Here is a 19,688-nt window from a genome sequence, read left to right as displayed (position 1 = left end):
TACTTAGAATAGAAATTGCCAAGATCTGGTGAACAGATAGACATAAAGGATGAAGAAGGAAGAGGCAAGGTGGCCCAGGTTTCGGACTGAGTGGCCAGTTGGGTGCTGGAACCACTCCCCAGGGAGGACAGGGGAAGGGAGCAGGCTGGGGGCACCTGCGCTTACTGAATGTCTAGTTTGTGCCAGGCACCGTGCTAGGCATTGGGCAACATTATTTCACTTGTCCGTCACCAGTTGGTGAGGTGGGTGTCCTTCCTCATTTCTCAGAGGACGAATCAGCACCTACAGAGTGCTTGGGGGCTCCCCTGAGGTCACACAGCTAGTAAGCAGTGGGAGAAGACTTTGAATCCAGGGTGTTTTTTTTAACTATGCCCGTTTAGGGCACACTGAGGTTTGAGGGGCTGTGCAGGCACGTTCAGAAGGCCAAGGTGAGAATGTGTCTGATGCTCAGGTAAGGGGGTTGGGGTGAAAGGTCAGGAGGTACTTGAGGCTGTGAATAGATGAGATTTCTGCAGGCACACTCCTAGTAAGAGAAGAGAACCCTGAGGAAGCCTCACAAAAGATGAGTTAACAAAGGAGACTGAGAAGGAGCGTTCAGAGAGGCAGGAGCAAAGTCAGAGCCAAGTGGTGGGCTGGGAACCAAAACAGGGGAGGACTTCAAAAAGGCCAGAGGCCAATCCTTTCAAATGTTACAGGAATGTCCAGCAGGAGACCTGAGAAGTGTCCACTGTTTTGCAATTAAGATCTTTATCCTGCCAACCTCCAAAATTCAGAATTGACATCTGTCATCCCTTCCTCCTCCTCTCCCAGAAAAATGTCCCTGAGCAGGACTCCCTGGCACTCAGCACAGCTCCCATGTGTGTTTGTGGGATTCCTCTTTAAAGTCTGTCCACTCAACCATAAGTTCATGAGGGCAGGGGCTGGCGTGTTGGGCACATGCTCCCTGGCACCTCACATGATGTCAGGCACAAAAGGAGCACCCCATAAACTTCTGTTGGTTCACTGGCTGGAGCCAGCGCTCGGCTCTCCCTTGGCCATCGGGAAGTGCTGCCCCTGCTTCCTGCCCACACTCAGCAAAGTCAGGGAGGACACGCTCTCTGTGGCACCAGGTGATCTGCTGGCCGAGTTGCTGCGGCGGCACTGCTGACATGGTCTCAGAGGTCACGTCCGACCTTGAGCCACCTTCCTCTCTGCTTGGCTAAGCACTGAGTCATTTACTTGTTTTCACTGCCTTTTGACCCTGCAGCAGTGGGTCTGCACAAAGGAAGACAAGAGGGCTGTTTTGTTTGTGGGGAATTGACTCTCCTGAAATTTAAGGGTACTCCGTGCTGCACAGTGGGATGGTTCAGGGCTGCAGAGGGACTGGGCAGAGGGCTTCTGGAGTCACTGACCTGGTCTCTCTGAACCTTTGAAACATGGTTTTCCTCTAAGCACTGGCGATAGGATTTAATGGCTGCAAGATAAGGATGTGGCCTGAAAGTCAGAAGGAGTGAGTCTTGATTGAGCCAGGAGTAGTCATGTGGCCTCAAACAAGTGACTTTGCATGGAGGCATTTAACACATGCAAACTGTGGCTATGGCCTTGTCTCCCCTCCACTGCCAGAACGGCATACGTTCCACTGAGTTGGGTCAGTGCTGCGGCCTGGGGCAGGGTCAGGGGGCTCCTGACAAGCAGACACCTTTCCCAGACCCATGACAGTCTCCTGGGCCCCCACACCTTGGGAGAATTTATCCCTAGAGTGGGGCCCAGCTGCTGCCCGTAGCGGTGTCTCAGTCAGGATCCCTCTGTTGCAGCCCTGGGGACATTGGCTGGAAGGCAGCTGAGACAGAGGTTTGGGGCACAGGCTTCGGGGTGATACAATCCTGGGCATAGGTCCCTCCACTAGGTGCCTGACCTTGGGCAAATCACTGAATCGCTGAGCCTCAGTCTCCTCACCTGTACAATGGGCACCGCCTTACCTCTAGGGGGCCTGGTGATAATTACAGGCGATTATAGGGATTGTGCATAGAACGAGAACCCAGTAAATCTTCTTATTTATTACAATAAATACTGTTATTTATGGCTTATATCCATACATTATGAATGGCTCAAAAAATGTAGAAATTATAGGGATCCTAGAGATCTTTTTTAAGCCTTTCATTGAGAGATGAGGAAATTGAGACCCTGAGGGAGAGGAAGGACCCACCCTCGGACCCAATGGCAGAAATGGGACCCCAAGCCAGGTCTCCCAAGTCCTACATGAGATGGACCCCTAGGCTCCAGCCTCAGCTGCTGGGAGGGGCCCAGATGGGGGCAGATACCAAACCCCGACACTCAAGCCTGTGGGAACCCTGCCATCTGACTCACCAAGGTTCCTAACCCAGAGAGCTTCCAGTAGCCTGGCTGAGGTCATATCTCTCTGAGCCTGTTTCCTTGAGTGGGACCACAAGGTCCTCAAAAGCCACTGCCTCCAACATTCCATGGTTTCAAGAACTGGGTTTGATGAACCAAAAACAAGTTACTGAAACCCTCCGTGAACTGGAATCTTTCCCAGAAGTTCCTTCCTTGGGAGAATAAGCAGAGCCCAAGAAATCACAGCCATCCACTGTCACTGTGTCTGTCTTTCTCTGTTTATGAAATGCTCGGCCTCCTTTGCCTCGTTGGCCACCGCACCACTCGATAGACAAACAGACAGAGGCTGGAAGCAGCCAGAGGTTTTCCCAAGGCTCCAATGCTCGGCACACACACGGAAAATCAGCTAACTCTACGACAACCCGCCAACATGAAACAAAAGCTGGGATGAAGAGGCCCTGTCCTGAAAGGAGCCCCAGCCCGGGGTGGGAGCTGTGCTCCCCTGCCTCTCCCCACTGGGCCTTTGCTCTGCCTGCGAGGGGGGTGGCGGTGGGGATCACGTGGAAGGTCCCGTTCCCTGCTGCACTCCCACGGCAGCTAGTCCTCTCCCAGAGCACCCAGCACCCGGGACTGGAATTTGTTTATGGTCCTCCCTCCCTGATGGAAGGCAGGGATCATGCCTTTATTTGTCATCAAAGTAGGCTTTCTGGAAATGTTTGGGAGGGCGGGGGAGATGGGAGGGAAGCAGGCTTAAGTCCTTCCAGCACCAACATTCTATGACCCTCCCCCCTCCCCCCACCAAAGCTAAGTCTAAGGCAATTCACCAACAGCTCCATCAGGCACAGCCACAACAGTGCTTGCTGGAAGCACCGCAGGGGGAAGCAAAGGGCATGGATTTTGGAGGTGAAATGACAGGTTAACCCTTTCAGCCTGAGAACAGCTTCGAACCCCAAGCTCAGGCCCTGTAAGCCACGTGCATGTGCAAGGAGGCCGCCGGGCTGGGGGATGTGTGAGTCCCTCCTTACAGTCAAAACCTTGCAGTGCTGGTGTCGGAGGCCAGGCCATGGTCTGCTCATCCACTATGCTCACCACAAACAACAAAATGTGTCATACTTCCCAGCTGGGAGCCCGCCGTTCCCTGTCAGGAACACAATGTACCAGCATTCTGCTGTATGCAGTAGCATTAAAAAAAACAGTGCTGACAATAAGGAAGCAGAAGAAAAAGCAAATTGCTAAGCACTTATTGAGTCGATAACATTGGCTTGGAAACCTTAGTGCAAATGGCTAGTCTGGTTTATTTCCTTCCAGTCAAAAGATCAACCACAGGATTAAACCTGGAGGCACCGAGACTGTGTGCGTGTCTGAGGAAGTGTGTGAAAGGGTGTGGATCTTCTAAGCTGATGATGTCTTAGCAGAAGATGCTAGCACACAGGCTTGCCTTAGATCTCGGTGTCACTCATGTGCTTAGGCCTTTGGCATTCCCATGGTTGACACATCCCTGGGATGCTCTGAGTCACTCTTTTTTCCCAGGAAGTTCGGGCCACTGGGTTGGCTCTAAGCTCTAGATTCTGGATAACACCACCTAGCTGAGACCCAGTCTAAAACCCAGGAACCCGAAAGTCTGAATTAAATCTCGATTGTGCTCAAGTATCCTGTCTTCCCCATTCCTGTGGGGCCTGACTTCAGCTGTGACAAGGCCACTACAGTTTGTGCTCTCTCAGTTGCTAAAATTGAGTGGAAATGTGCTTTATTCACTTGTAATCCCCAGGGCCCCTGATCTTGGGGTGTGGCCCCACAGCAGACTGTGTGTGGGTAAAACAAGGGAGAAGACTGAGGCCTGGGCAGCTTAGCCTCCACCCCACAGGACCCAAGCACAAAGCTGAACTACCCAGGGAGCCACTGCCCAAGGCCGAGCCCGCGGGGCTCCCAGGTCTACCAGGAGGGAGAGTGGGGGAGAAGTTTCCGTTTGCCCCTGGGCGGGGCGGGCAACCTGGCGGGCCGCGCTCAGCAGCAGCTGCAGGTGCCCGTGTGCACGCGGAGGATGCCGCGGCTGTGCAGGTGCAGGAAGTTGAAGATCTCGGAGGGCATGGCGTGGAAGCCGGGGCGGGGCTTGACGTTGTCATAGTAGTGATGGGTGATGTAGAGGCCCAGGGGGTTCATGGGGAAGGCCCAGAAGCCGAAGAGGTGCACCTCCTCGCAGAGCTCGAGCGCCGCCGTGGCCAGGATGAGGCCGGTGCTGATGCGCTTGGCGCGCACGCCCAGGCTGAGCCAGTAGCGCGACACGTTGACCAGGTACTGCGGGTGGAAGTAGTAGACGGCCTGCGGCGACTGGAAATCGTCCAGCACGTACTTGACGCGGATGGACACGTCGGTGTTGCGCGTGTTGTAGAAGGCGGGCAGCAGCACCGAGGCGTTCTCGTACACCTGCAGCACGCGGTAGAAGGGCCGCCGCCACTTCTCCAGCTTGTGGAACCTGCGAGGGGCGACAACCGCGGGTGAGAGGGGTCCCCGCCCGTTCCCCCAGCCCTGCACCCTTTTCAAAGGACCCGTGGGCCTCCCTTGTTCATCTCACCGCATTCACCCCAGCACACCAGTGTGCATTCGGCCTTCTCACGGAGAGTTACAGTTTTGTGGGTTGGTGTAAGGGAGGACAGTCACACCCCAAAGGGACAAAAAGATCTCGTGTGTGGCTGCAGGAAGAGAGAGATGCTTAACCCAGAAGACTGAGGGCCCAGGGTGGGCTCAGGAAGAAAGGGGTTGGGGAGTGGAGGTTCTTCTGGGGAGCCCTCACATCCTTCACCTACACTGCCTTCCCCAGGATCCCGGTGACGGACACCAAAGGCGGCTGTCGTCCAGCTCAGCCTCCTCCTCCACAGCCTCTTGGTGCCTCTCACACACCTTTCTTTGCACTAAACAGCCTCCCTTGGTTTCTGGGACACTGGGAACCCTGGCTCCCCTCACACGTCAGTGATTCCCCCTTCCCAAGTGACTCTGCTGCCCCGGCTTCCTCTTCCTCTCAAGCGGGTGTTTCCAGCTTAAGTGATCCAGTCTCACCACTCCCCCCTCCACAGCTCCCACCTCCCCTTCACTCACCCTCCATCTGACGGGGATGGTGTGCCTTTCCCCGCGGCTGGGGTTTCAATGCTTTCACTGCCTACCCCAAGGTCTTCCAGTCCCCGGACAGAGAGCCAGGGTGACGGGCTTTGGAGGGGATGGGGGTTGCCTGAGGTTTCTCCTAATGCTCCTTGGACACACCCTGCACGGGGAGCTGCTGTGCCCCTGGGCACACCCTGAGAATCCCTCGCACCCCTGTCTAGGTGGAGGTGGTCTAGACCATGGCTGTCCAAAAGAAATGTAATGCAGGCCACGAGTGTAATTTCAAAAGCTGTAGTAAGCACATTTAAATAAGCACAAAGAAACGGGTGAAATTAAGTTGTATAATATATCATTTAACCTGATATATCCAAAATACTAGTGTATCAACAGGTAATCAGTAAAAAAAACTTAACGGAATATGTTACATCCTTTTTTCACATCCAGTCTTTGGAATCTGGTGTGTGCTTTAACACACAGCACACCCCGCAGCCCTGTGTGACTAGTGGTTCCCATGTGAGTCTGCACGGCTTTAGAAAGAGGGCCACTGACCTCTCTGTGATGATGCTGGGGTTCACAGTGACCACATCTGTCTTCACCCCCACATCCACGGTGTACTTCTCTGAGATGGGGGGTAGATTGCACCTGCAGAAGGGACAAGGCTCCATGTGGTCAGTCGTTCTACATGTGGAGCTGGGACGTGGGTGAGAGTGAGGGGAAGGAAGGGATGGTGACCGTGTATGTGGGCAGAGGGATGCCAGGGTGGTCAGCTGGGGAGAATCTGTGGCCAGGTGATAAGATAATGTCCTTCTGCTCCATGCCAGGCATAGGGAGGCCCAGCCCTGGTCTTGCTGAAGATCCACACAGAGCAGAGAGACCACCAACTGTAAGATAGATATGTATAACATATATATAAATATTATATATGTATAAATACATATAAAGCTGCAGTATATGCTCAGCAGGGCAGAAGTGTGGCTCTTAGAGGGCAGAGAAACATTCCCTCGTCTGGGGAGTCAAGAAGGCTTCCCTGAGGATGTGATGCTCGAGCTGAGGTCTGAAGGAGGAAGCAAGCAAAATCCATTGGCAGGACTCCCCACTACATGGGACCTGACTCCCAGGGGTGTAAATCTCCCTGGCAACGCAGGATATGACTCCCGGGGATGAATCTGGACCTGGCATCATGGGATTGAGAACATCTTCTTGACCAAAAGGGGGATGCAAAATGAAATGAAATAAAGCTTCGGTGGCTGAGAGATTTCAAATGGAGTCGAGAGGTCACTCTGGTGGACATTCTTATGCACTATATAGATATCACCTCTTAGGTTTTAATGTATTGGAATAGCTATAAGTAAATACCTGAAACTACCAAACTCCAACCCTGTATCCTTGACTCTTGAAGATGATTGTATAGCAATGTAGCTTACAAGCGGTGACAGTGGACTGTGAAAACCCTGTGGATCACACTCCCTTTATCCAGTTTATGGATGGATGAGTAGAAAAATGGGGGCAAAACCTAAATGAAAAATAGGGTGGGATGGGGGTGGGTGTTCTTTTCTTATTTTTATTTTTTATTCTGATTCTGATTCTGGTATGAGGAAGATGTTCAAAAATAGATTGGGGTGATGAATGCACAACTATAAGATATATAAGATATAACTGTGAACAGTTGATTGTACACCATGGGTGACTGTATAGTATGTGAATATATCTCAATAAAACTGAATTTAAAAAAAATCCATTGGCAGAAGAGCTAAATAAATGTGGGCTATAGTCAAGGATAGAAATTCATCTTAAAAATGAAATATCGAGTGAAAAAAGCAAATCGAAGAAGTGTATGTAGGGAATACCATTTGTTTGAAGCCCCCAGAGTAGAGAGAGCAATGGTCCCCAATCCCTGGAACCTGAGGCTGTTCTCTTACATGGCAAAAGGCAGATGTGATTAAGGATCTGGAGATGGGGAGAGGGTCCTGGATTACCTGGGTGGGCCCAGTGTAATCACAGGTGTCAATAATAAAGAAGGTGATGTGACAAAGGAAGCAGAAAGAAGAAAACATACTGACAGAAGCAGAGTCAGAGAGAGAGAAACACTGGAAGATGTCGCGTTGCTGGCTCAGAAGGGGCCACAAGCCCAAGAATGCAGGTGGCCTCTCAAGTCTGGAAAAGACAAGGAAAATCCCCCCCCTCCCCCCAAGAGCCTTCAGAAAGGAGCGCAGCCCTGCCGACACCTGGTGTTAGCCCAGGGAAACTTCTGACCTCCAGAATGTAAGATAGTAAGTTTGCATTGTTTTAAGCCAGTAACATCGTAGTGACTTGTTACAGCAGCAATAAGAAGCTAACACAGCCCTGAAGCAAGCAAAATTAAATGATATAATAGAATAAAATTTTCAAAAAACTCCATGGAACTACACTACACAGTGAACCCTAAGTTAAACTGTGAACTATAGATGATAGTACAATTATGAAAATGTGCTCTTATCAGTTGTTACAAATGTCCCACACCAATGCATGGTGTTAATAACAGGGTGTTCTATGGGAATCCTGTATTTTATATATAATTGTTTCGTAAACCCAGAACTTATCTAATAAAGGAAATAAATAAAAATTAAATGACAAATTGTTTAGGGACACTTCTACATGTGATACACCACTTTTTAACGAGGGCATGATGTCTACAAAATTCAGGGTGGTATGTGACCTGAGGACGGCCGGGGAGGAGGGGGCCAGACCAAGGGGCTGTGGCCTTGTCACGGGCCTGGTCCTTCATCCAAGGGCCAGCCACGGGCTTAAGGAAAGACTGTAGAGAAGAACCCTTTCTAACGGGGCCAGGACCACCCCTGGTCTCATCCACCAGCCACACCCCGGTCAGAAAGGGAGGTTTATGGTCTCCTTCAAGGCGGGGGGCGTGCCGCAGTCCACAACCATTTCGTGAGATCCCACGATGGGCCAGGCCCTTTCAGAGGATTCCACAAGGCATCCACAACCCTGCATGGATGTTGGGATCCCTGTGTTGCAAATGAGAAATCAGCTGTTGAGAGCAAGAGACTTGCTGCTATTGTGGCCCGATTCCAAGTCCAGGGCTCTTTCCCAGTGGGGCTGTCCAGTGTGGACAATGCCTTGAACCTGGCGGAGACTTGACCAATTGTGGCCACACCCAGCGGGCCCCCGGGTAAGGCTTTGCTGCCACTGCTGTTGACAGCGATGGTGGTGCTGACAAAGGGCCCACAGCATCCTTGAAAGCAGGTGCAAACAACCACGTGCTATAACATACTTTAAGTCATAGGACAAGAGAACATCCCCTTGGGGGAGAAAAGTTGACCATGATATTATAAAGCCAGAGAGATAACATGGTGTAGCAGAAAGAATACAAGACCACAAATGGAGCCCCGTTTCTGTCACTGACCACTTGATCCTAGCAAAGAATGTCACCCCCTCCCCTGAAATTTTTCATCTGTAAAAGGAGAGGCATATTAAAAAGTAACATTATTTACTATATCAAAATCTTGTATGTGCCTCACACTGTTTGCATATATTACACATTAACTCATTCAATCCTCACATTAACCCCAAGGGGGGGCAGGGGTAGGTACTATTATCACCCCTATACATTTCAGGCAGTGGAGGCACAGAGAGATTAGGTAACTTACCCAAAATAACACAGCTCCTAATTCAAATTCAGGCTGCCCGGCTCCAGAGCCCGTGGATTTCAACCACTGTACTACCCCACTTCTCAGCTCTGAGGCTCACATACATCCATTCCTTCACTCAGTCCTTCATTCAACACTCATTTGCTGAGTAATTACAGTGTGCCAGCTGTATACCAGCCACTGGCAACTGAAGTTCTCCATGTGTTTCCGAAATGAGGCAACCTGGTAGATCCCTGGTTAAGGTTCTGGGTGCGAGGTGGGCACTGGGTTCCCTGGGAGCCCAGAGGAGGGGCTTCTCAATCACACCAGGAGGTGCAAGTGGGGACAGCCAGGGAAGGAGGTGGTGATTCTTGAGCTAAGTTTGGAAGGACAAGAGGGAGTTAGCAAAGATGGGGGGGTGGGGGGAGGAGGAAGGGGCAGGAGGGGGATTTATGGCAGAAGAGACAGAACTTGGAAATAGCAGTGGCTGCCATTCACAGGGCACTGATGTGTACCAGGTTCCCATAGGTGCTAAGGGCTTTACAAGTACTATCTCATTTAATCCCACAACTCTCTGAGGAAGGTGCTATCATCATTCCCATGGCCAATGAGGAAGCCAAGACTCAGAGGCTGATGTGGTTCAGAGGGTGATGTCAGGCATCACTTGAGGTCAGGCGATGGGGGAGCCAGAGCTGAAGAACAGGCAGACCCCAGCACTTGTGCCTTTAGCCCCTACCTGCCCTTCTCCCTGAAAGCCAAAATGTGGCCAGGCCACGGGTTCGGTGGGGACCAGTGGCTGTGACGTCCAAGGCATCTAAACCCTCACTCCTAGCCTCGACTGACCACAGGGAGCACGTGGGCTGGCTCTCTCCCCGACAGCACCCACGACAGGTGTCATCTGTTTCCGAGGTTGTGGCAGGGCATCTGTGGCTTCCCTTCTTGTAGACTGAAGGCTGTGGTTTTACAGCCCTGAGCCCGAAATAAAAGAGCAGCCTTCATTTTCAGACCTCCAATGATAATCCCAGGCAGAGAGCGACAGAGAGCAGACAGGAGGCCGCCTGTCCGGACATCTGCCCCAGGCTGAGGCCATAACGACCAGCCACTGGGGCCTCTTCGGCCCATGAGCAAGGACTGGCCTGGCATGTGCTGAGAGGGAGGGGTACATGAACATCCTGCAGAAGATTGGCACCAACTCATGCTTGGCTGAATCCCAAGCAGGATCTTGGATGCTTAGATTCCCTAGAGGAAAAAAACGCTCCGCTGTTATGCTAGTCGTGGGTAGGTCTTAAGTTGTACAGATGATCGAGGCAAGAAAAGTCTTCTCCTGAACTTGACCAGATAATTTTTTTTTTAAACTTAAACATTACACGGAGCTCACCATATTCCAGGTCCTGATCTAAGGGCTGTTCAAATGTTACCTCATTGAATCCTAACAACTCCAGCCATTTTGAGGAAACCAAGGCACAGAGTAACTGTCCCGAGGTTCCAACCAGCAAGAGGCAGAGGCGAGATTTGAAGCCCACAGTCGGGCTCAGAGCCTGTGCACCTGTTTACCTAACTGGGGGAAGCAGAGAGGCTGGGTGAGTGTCTACACTGCAAGCTAGCTGTCTACGCTGTGCCAGTGCACTGGGTAACTGCCAGGCTGATCCTGGGAACCAGGGAACCAGGCACAGCCATCCTCTGTGTCCCTCCCTCAGCACCTGGCAGGTGCCCAGCTGCCAGGGCCTGGCCTCCCTGATGTTCTTGGCCGGTGTTGGCTCTGCCTGGCCTCAGTCTCACACCCAAGGTGCCAAGGGCCTGTGCCTCTGAGCTAACGCTTTCCCTCATCTGGGCTGGCAGGAGGGAGAGGGGCCCTAAGGAGGGCTTTCTGCAGATGGTCCAGGCCCACCTCCTGGAGAGCCTAATGGGGGAAACCGCAGAAAGACCTCCTAGAAAGCCTTCGTGCCAGGTCAGCCTCCACCTACTCACGAAAGGAAGAACCAGACAACTTCCTGCCGTGCAGCCTAAATCCGGCCTGGGGGAGGGGAGGGCATGTCCAGCCCCTTCCCCACCAACCCAGAGTGGCCCAAAGATCGTGAATCCATGGCCTGTGAGAGCCCACTCTCTCCAAACGGTGGCTTCCACCCAAGACTCTAGGCTTTAAACTCTTATTTTAAACCCATCTTCCTTTCCCAGGCTAAAGAGAGGAGAGAGGATGCCCAAAGAGGTAAGGAAGAAATGTGCAGGCCACGCTCCAGCTAAGGTAAAGCCAGGGTGAAACATTATGGGGCTCAGCACAAGCGGTCCCAGCTCCAACCAGGACTTCTGAAAAGGCAAAGCCCCACTGAGGAGGCCACCAGAGGACCTGCACACGCGGCCAGACGGCATCTCCACGTCTGTCCTCTGCTCTCACAGGCCATCCATTCTGCAGATGTGCAAACGGAGGACCCGAGAAGTTCCGTGACTTGTCCCCAGGGCCCGAGTGGGAGAGGGAAGGGGTGACCTGGAGCAGGGGGGCCTGCAGGGCCGGGGAGCAGGGGCTCATCCCGCGGAGGGCAGTCCTAGGGCACTGGGGGCTGGGCACGGAGGGGAACGAGGGTGGCCCAGGGTGGTTCTTTTACCGGAACACGAAGTCAGCGCTGTTGATCTCCCTGCCACAGCGGCTGTTCTTCAGGATGCCTCCGTTGCCCACCACCGCACACTTCTTAAACTGGGACCGGTAGTAGGGCATGTCCTGGGTGGGGAGGGAGACAGAGGGACCGCGGTCAGAGTCCACGCCCAGTCCCTGCCCTCAGCGGGCACTCCCCCCTGGTCCCCACGCCCACCTCCACTAGCTCACGGCCCCTAGGACAGCCTTGGGGAGGATGTGGGGGGGGACAGTTATTCCGTTTCATAGCTGAGAAGAGGCCAAGGGGTGTTTTTGGTTACACAGGTAATTAGTGAATGAGCTGCAGCCAGAACCCAGGTCTCCACAGCCTTTTCCTCAGGTTTCCAGGGAGACAAGAGTACAGATCTGGCTTTACCCACATGTCCTGAAGATTCTGCTTCTCCCAATTTTTGGAAGGCTCAGCTTCTCATACGACTTCTGGTACACAGTTTTAAATGGTTAATGCAGATGCTCTGGGGTCAAGGACAGCAGAGATGGGGGCAGGACCCCCAGGGAAGAGACTCTAACCCTGACCCTCACCCCTTGCAGCTCAGGACAAGGTGCAGAGCCTCCCTCTGCTCCGTGGGGAGGATGCAGGCCTGGGGCGGAAGGGACTTATGGACAGGGACAGATGCCAGGGCTTGGCAGCACCTGGGGGAGTGAGCAAGAGGCCATGTCACAGGGGAGCAGTGAGAGGCTGACACCCCAGAGCCTGAGCACAGGCCAGCCCAGGACATCACACAAGTGATGGTGGCATCTGTGGGAGCACTGGGAATGACCGTGCATGTGCTCTGACCTCACACCTCCTCCGACAGGTCACCTTGGACTGGGCACTGGCAGGGGGCAGCACGAAAGGTGGCCAGAGAAAGAACATACCAGCCTGAGAGGGGGACACCTGGTTCTGCCATGTCCCCTCTCCAGGCCACAGCCCCTCCTGGGCAACCTGAGGCAGCTGGGCAGCCACGTGGTGCCAAGCAGGACCCAGGCCTGGGAGTCAAGGGTAGGGTGCCTGGGACTGAGGGGGTTCCAGGGACACAGACTGGAAGGAGTCTGCACCATAGTCAAAAGACCCAAGTTTAATCCTGGTTTTCCTGCATAACAAGTTGAGGGAACTATGGGCAAGTTTTATGAGCTCTCAGAGAATCAGTTTTTCCATCTGTGCAATATGGCTGATATTACATGTATCTCATGCTAATTCAGTGACATTATGTAAAGCAGGATTTCCAAACCTCATCACTGTTGGTATTTTGGGCCAGATAATTCTAATTTTTGGGATGCTGAGCTGTGCATTGTACGGTGTTCAGCAGCATCTCTGACTTACCCACCAGGTACCAGTAGTACCCACATAGTTGTGACAATCAAAAATGTCTCCAAACATCACCAAATGTCCCTTGAGGCACGAGTGCCCTGGTTGGACCCCTTGGTGAAGAGCCTGTGCCTTGCTTGGCCCAGAGATGCCTCAGCACAGGGATGTGGCTGACATTATTGATGGCTCCTAGCGTCCCCTCCAGCTCTGACAGCCCTCCTGGTCAGCAGGACCTCCTGCTCAGCAGCTTTTCTCCTGCACGCCCAGCTGGCCAGCCACTGCACGAGAGGGACACGGCGCCCTGGGCTTCCAGCGGGACCAGCTGCCAGAATGGGGTCTCATGGAATATCCCTGCAGTGGGGAGGATCACCGTGAATTAGGGTCAATCTGAAGGAGCTACTGCGTTCAGCTGAGTCCTTATCCATAGCCAGGACGGAAAACAAGAGCATCCAGCAGCCAGTGGAGAAAACGTGCTGTTTGACTTTAACCAGAGAAAGGAAAAGAATCAAAGTCACCTTCGGAGACATCATCAAAGGCTTATTATGTTTTGTGTCACTATTTCTCAAACTTCCATAAATCAAGACCTATCTGGGGTACTTTAAAGATATAAATTCTGGGCCCCATCCCCAAGCCCCACAGTATCAGAACCTCCAGGTTGGGGGTTGGAGGCTGGGAAGCTATATTTTTCACACACTCATAGAAATGCTTATCTTTCGGGAAGTTTGGGAGACGCTATTCTATGTCACGCTGTTCTAATTCGGGGGATGGCAAACTGGCCCGTGGGCTTAATCTGGTCTAGTGCCTGACAAACTGAAATTTAGTTTTTAAAATTTTTCATATGGCCCACAGGCTAAGGACGGCTTTTATATTTTTACATGGTTGAAAGAATCAAAAGAAGACTATTTCATGACATGCAAAAATTACATCAAATTCAAATTTCAGTGTTTAATAAAAACACAATTTTATTGGAACACAGCCACGCCCATTCATTTACATATTCTCAATGGTTGCTTTTGTGCTACAAGGGCAGAGCTGAGTCGTGCCACAGAGACCACAGGGCCTGCAGCACCTAAAGTACTTACTATCTGGCCCTGTACAGAAAAGGCTGGCAACCCCTGCCCTGATGCACTGGGCCTTGACAGTCCAGACCATGGCTCTTGTTGGACCCATATGTCCTTACTGGGCCGTTTCACATACTGGCATTGCCTGTACGAGAGGCAAGCTCACCTGCCGTCCCCAGACTTGTGTTCCAGGCCTTGCAAGACCCAACCTTGCAAAGATGGCTCAACCCCATCATCCTCTGACCCTTCAGCACAACACCCAAAATGCCCAAATCTCACCAGTGCACTCTGGGATGAATGAGAAATGGCCGCAAAACATTCTGGACCTCATTCATTTGCACTCTCTAGAGAAGCCAGCCCAGGCCCTCAGATTTCATCCAGAGAGACCTGAACACAGCTCCCTCCACATTTCTAATACTCAACAACAGCATCCTGCCCTGGGCCTGGGGCCGTCTAGGAGGTGAATATGGACACTTCCCGTGGAACCTTCTTCCTCTTCAGAGGTGGGACTGCCACTCCCACACCTGGCTGACCATGAGAATCAGCTGCCGGAAGGACAGTTCCAGGCCCCTGCCTGGAGAGTCACTGCCGCGGATAACCCACAAGGGCACTGAATGCAGCTGGGCTTCAGTTTTCCAGACAGTTGACTCTTGGGTTTAACTCGATCTGTGGTCCCTGCTAACCAGGGAGCCACCATGCTAGCCCTGGGCAGCCTACCTCCAGACTTCTTTAATGTGAAAAGAAAAAATAAATTTCTAACCTGTTTAATTTGCTGATTTTTTAGGTTTTCTGATATAAACAGCCAAAGCTATCACTAGTCCAAACCCCAATGCTAAGAGAAAGGGGACTGAGACCTTGAAAGACAAAAATGACTTTCCAAGATCATCCAGTCTGAGATAAATCTTCTAGTGCCTTGGTTTGGGTTGCTTTATGATTTCTTGTGTACCACAACCTTTGCATTTATGTTTTTGCCCTTGCTCAAGTGGGAGAAAAAAGCTTAATCATCCTCCCAGGTATCTGCAGACATCCTCTGCAAGCAATGCAATAGCTAGAATTTTATAAACACTTTCTTACTAAAAATTGCTCTAATAATAGCCAGGTGGCATTCAATATGCCCACATAGAACCCCCAAGGAAACTCAGAAGATCATCTCCTGGGTTAAGAGAATGGTCAATCAGGACCTGGTTATAGGCCCGGAGGCCTGAGTGTGAGTGCCACAAACCACATGGGCAGTGCCACAAAGGACCACGGCTGGGCTGGCTCTGACGTCCCCCAAGACTGCCCCTTTCCCCAAGAGGGTGAAAGCAGCACCTTCGGAAACATGCGGAAGATTTCCTGGTTGATGTGGTAGATGCCACTGGTGTCCACCTCATACTTGAGCTTTGTCCCCAGGGGAGTGTTCTTCTGGGTGGTGAAGAGAAAGGAGGGGGCGTTGCAGCACCTGGACAAAGTGGACCTGCCGGGCAGGGAGACAGAGAGGATGAGGCTGGTGACGCCAGGCACAGCTAAGGCACACAGAGGACAGAGCGTCATGGAACCCAGGCCCCCCGGGATACCTGTGGGTACCGCCTAACTCTCAATCTGCACCACCCTCTCCCACCCAGCCTACCCCCACACTCCGCTCCTGCTCCCTTCAGGGCTCCTCCCAAAGCCTGGGCCTTTCCGCCTCCCGCCGCTGCTCTTTGGCTGTCCAGGCCAATTTCTCTCCGTGGAGCTCCCCAGCTGCCCCCATCCCCACTGACCATCCTCACCACCGAAGGCCTGGAGCAGAGACCATGTGCCACACCTCTCATCATCTGTCCATCCTCTCGAGTGGGACAGAAGCCCCTTGGGGGCAGGGCCCCTGGCCCTCTGAGCCCTGCATGATGCTAGTCACGTGCACGCTCAGCAAATAGGAACCTGCTCCTTGCAGGGTGCGCCATTCCTCAGGTGAGCTCTCGGTCGAGATCTGCTCAGCTGCCTACCACTTCCCAGGCCTAACCAAAAATCCAGGGAGGCAGAGCTCTTCCTTAGGTTTTTGGTCCCCATATTAACTCTAGAATGTACCTACTGTCTGGTGGGGCCACAGACACAGGCAACTAGAGTCCACAGAAATGCAGTGGCCGTTATTCAGAAACTTTGAGGAATAGGGGAGGGTCAGAAATCAGGATAGTGGGTTGATCCTGGGTTGCTTCCTACAGATAGTAAGCCTTGGCTTCCAAAAGAAGTTCTCAGGAGTTCATTATTTAAAAAAAAATCCCCGTGGTTTTCACTCACAAAACACTCAAGTATTCAAGCTCAGGTGCAAGGAGGCTTTAAAAAACCCTCCAAGGGGAGACGTGGCTGCTAAGGCAGGCTTGGGAGTCAGCAAGGCCAGAGAAGTCTGACTGTTCTCCTTTCTGCAGCTGGGGCTGCATCCAGCAGTGCCATCTCCAGCAGGCTCTGGGTGAGGTCAGATCCTGGGCACATCTGGTTCCCCCTGGTCTGGGAACTGAAAGCCCTCAGCAGACGGCCGCAGAGAGCATTGGACTTCACAAAGGATGAAAATCACTGACCCTTCGTGCCAGGAGCTTTGCACCCACAAGAACCTACTGCCTCCAAAAACAGTAGCAGCATGCTGAGCACACACTGGCCATCTCTCCCCCTCTCTGCACCCGCCTCTACAGCCAGGGTCTAGGCTGGGAATGAAAAACCGCCTCCAGGAAGCCTGTACAGTGACCGCTGACAAGGCTGAGGATGGGCTTTCTGAACAGTTCACACCCAAAGTCTGAGATGGAAAGTAGGGTTGCCAACTTGGTGTCAAGAGGCCTGGGTTCTGGCTTCTGCTCTGCCCCAACAGCTGTGGGGCTCTCGGCAGGTCCGTTCCCCTCTCTGGGCCTCAGTTTCCTCATTTATAGAGTGTGGGGCTGGCTCTTCTCCTCTGATCCTCTATAATTCCATGAATCCTAGTTGCCAAAGTCAGAACATTATACAAATTAACTTTTATGACTTAAACCCTTGCAGGGATTTCACTTGGGAGTCTAGCTGGCTGCTGGTCACAGAGTGGTCATTCCTATAGAGCACTGGTTTTTAGAATATGACTTCCCAGAAGGGAGACCAAAGGCCTGGCAAGGCAGTGGCCATGGGTCAGTGCTGCAAACAACCATATAGTCCTTTTAGCTTTTCTGGTCCAGAAACTCAATTTTGTCAGCCCCATTGAGAGGGACTGACTTATACTAACCAAACTCACAAGGGAAGGACGTATAAACCAGAATGCCAATGAGTCTTTTTGCAGGTAGTAGTGAAGGAGGCAGCCTCAGTTACAGGATTCCTTTCCTATAATTAGAATGCCTGCTTTCTAGCCCCTACCCCCTTTACTTCCCCAGTTCCTGGGAACCTGAATTAAGAATCTCAGGGTAGTTCAATAAGCTTACAATTAGAACAAAGGAAGGCAACTGACTGGGCTTGAAGGTTTTTCTATTTAGAGCATAGCAAGGCCCAATAACACCTCCCATTCCCACACTGCAACCACTCCCACCCCCTCACCCCCAGAAGGGTTTCAGTGCCTCCAGAGCCTCGCCCCTGGATAGTGCCAACTGAGCCTTGCCAAAAGCTCCCACGTTTAGCTGTTTTTCTCTTGCTGCATCATTTTTCTGTTGCTGCATTATTTCTTTAGATGTGTTCGTCCCACTGACAAGGCTTCTGTCCAGCTCTCTGCCTGGACAACATCCTTTTGTGGCTCGTGGATCTAACCCACACTGAGGGCTTTGTCAACACATTTTCAGTGTACTCGGGTCACACTTGCCCCAGGAGCATCTGCCTGTGCAGCTTCTGGGGACAGATCTGGAGTCACACTTGTGGCACACAGTTTGACCTGTTCCCCACCCTTCAGCACTTTGCTCAGGTTTACGCTCTAGTTTTAGGACAGGCTGGTCTCTGCAAACTCCCACCAGGTGGTGGGCGGCAGCAGAACTCATGGGAGCCTCTGGCTTGGGACCCCTGGCTCCTGCTGCTCAGGAGCTATCACCTCCGATTTTCACCTTTCCCAAAAGGAGCCTCTGAAAACCCCTACTCTGTCTCTAGAGATGGCCTGGAGTCGAGGCAAGCCAGAGCAAATAATTTATAAAGAAAATGCAAATATTTCATGATATTCACTTTTCCCAACCTCCCACACAGGATTCCTTCATGCTAACAGCCCCTCAGTATATTTCCACTAGGACCTGAGTTGCCGAAACCCAGTTTTATAAACAAATGTCCAGGATCATACCTATTCTATTTAATAAAGTCTTCCTGCACTAAAATAACACCAGAATTTTAGAGGTGGAAAGGACCCTAAGGTTCACTATTAATCTAGAAGACTTTTTAGACATCTGCTGTCTGCATGGCTCTCAAAGACAGGAGAATGTTAAGACACGGTCCCTGCCTCTGGGAAATTATCTGTTACAGGATACGTAAAGATCAATTTTGGTTAGAAAGCAATTGGAAAATAAGGCATAGGCTGTAAGAACTGAAGGTGTTCAAGGAGGGGCGAGGCCAGAGAGCCTGGAGCCGCTGCTCCAGTGAGGTGGGGGATCTGAGGCCCTGGAGGGCTGCCCAGTGCTGCCTAACGCACTGGAGCAAAGTGCTTCACCCCAGTTAACCTCAACTGTGTGCTGAGCATGACTCCTGCAGCCTTCCTGGGCCGCCGCAAGGACTGAGGGAGAGAACACGGGGCGTCATCGCAGGGTGCCGGCCCTGCAGCTTTGGGGAGCGTGCCGCTGACAGCAGGGCCTTGGAGGACGAGGAGGAGCTGGAAAGGTGGGAGTGAGCACCACACAAGGAGAAGGGCTGGGAGGACAGACGACTCATAGATACTTGAACTGGTTGGCTTCAGAGATGTCCATGGCCCATTTGCACATCTGGAGGCTCTTCCACCTGTCGAACAGCTCCGACTGCTTCACCCTTCGAGAGAGGAGGGCAGAAGAGTGCATGAGAGCATCCTTTGGGGCAAGCAGCCACATCTCCAACGGGCTCCCTCATGTGCACCCAGGCGGGGCCGGTCCCTCCTCTCATGCCCACCCCAGGGCTGCACGGCTCTCTCAGGGACATCTGTCTATAAAGGGAGGAAGACCCAATGGGCCCTTGTGAGGAGTGGCTGTCTGAAAAGCACCCAGCAGCTGTGTCAACACACAGAGGGACTCTATAAGAACAGTCCTTCTCTGTCTCCCTTCTGGGGCATACCAAAATTTCCAAATGACAGAAACAAAGAGGTGAGAAGCCTGAGCCAGGCCCCTTTTCTCTGAACAACCAGCCACACATCTTAGCCTCAGGATATCCTAAAACACACTCAGGAAAAGGAATGTCTAAATCAGGTAGGATTCTCGCTTTGACAGAAAACAGTTCGTTTTCAAATTATAAATTTACATATTTGTAATTATACATGCTTATAATTGTTTCAGTGCTGTATTCCTGGCTTCTAGAACAGTGCCTAGAGAATGCAGGCACTCGATAAATATTCATTGAATGAATAAATGAACCAAACCAAAGATACAAACTCCCATGGACACTAATTGACCAATAGGAGATCCACAAACACATGAACCTCATTCACTTCCCTTCTCTTGGGTCCCTCTTCTCCTTTTCAGGCAGGGCCTAACCCTGAGGGCCACAATCCATAGGCCCAAACCTTCTCCCACAGATGTGCTCAC

General features: G+C 52.0%; 1 protein-coding gene across 2 annotated transcripts in view; it reads right to left on the bottom strand.

The window, feature by feature from the left end:
• Positions 1–3,606: 3,606 nt before the first annotated feature.
• ST8SIA5 (ST8 alpha-N-acetyl-neuraminide alpha-2,8-sialyltransferase 5) overlaps positions 3,607–19,688 on the bottom strand; it is a 77,775-nt gene continuing 61,693 nt past the window's right edge. For both annotated transcript variants that reach the window (XM_037805934.1, XM_037805935.1), the window contains 5 exons: positions 18,856–18,942; positions 15,355–15,499; positions 11,651–11,763; positions 5,977–6,069; positions 3,607–4,804 (listed from right to left, as the gene is read on the bottom strand). In XM_037805934.1, coding sequence (XP_037661862.1) covers positions 4,336–4,804; positions 5,977–6,069; positions 11,651–11,763; positions 15,355–15,499; positions 18,856–18,942 — 907 coding nt within the window. In that variant the 3' untranslated portion in view covers positions 3,607–4,335. The remainder of the gene's footprint in view (positions 4,805–5,976; positions 6,070–11,650; positions 11,764–15,354; positions 15,500–18,855; positions 18,943–19,688) is intronic.

Source organism: Choloepus didactylus, chromosome 16 (genome assembly GCF_015220235.1).
Source record: "Choloepus didactylus isolate mChoDid1 chromosome 16, mChoDid1.pri, whole genome shotgun sequence".
NCBI classification, from domain to species: Eukaryota; Metazoa; Chordata; class Mammalia; order Pilosa; family Megalonychidae; genus Choloepus; species Choloepus didactylus.
Note: the sequence above shows the minus strand (reverse complement) of the source record. Positions and strands in the feature narration are given on the sequence as shown.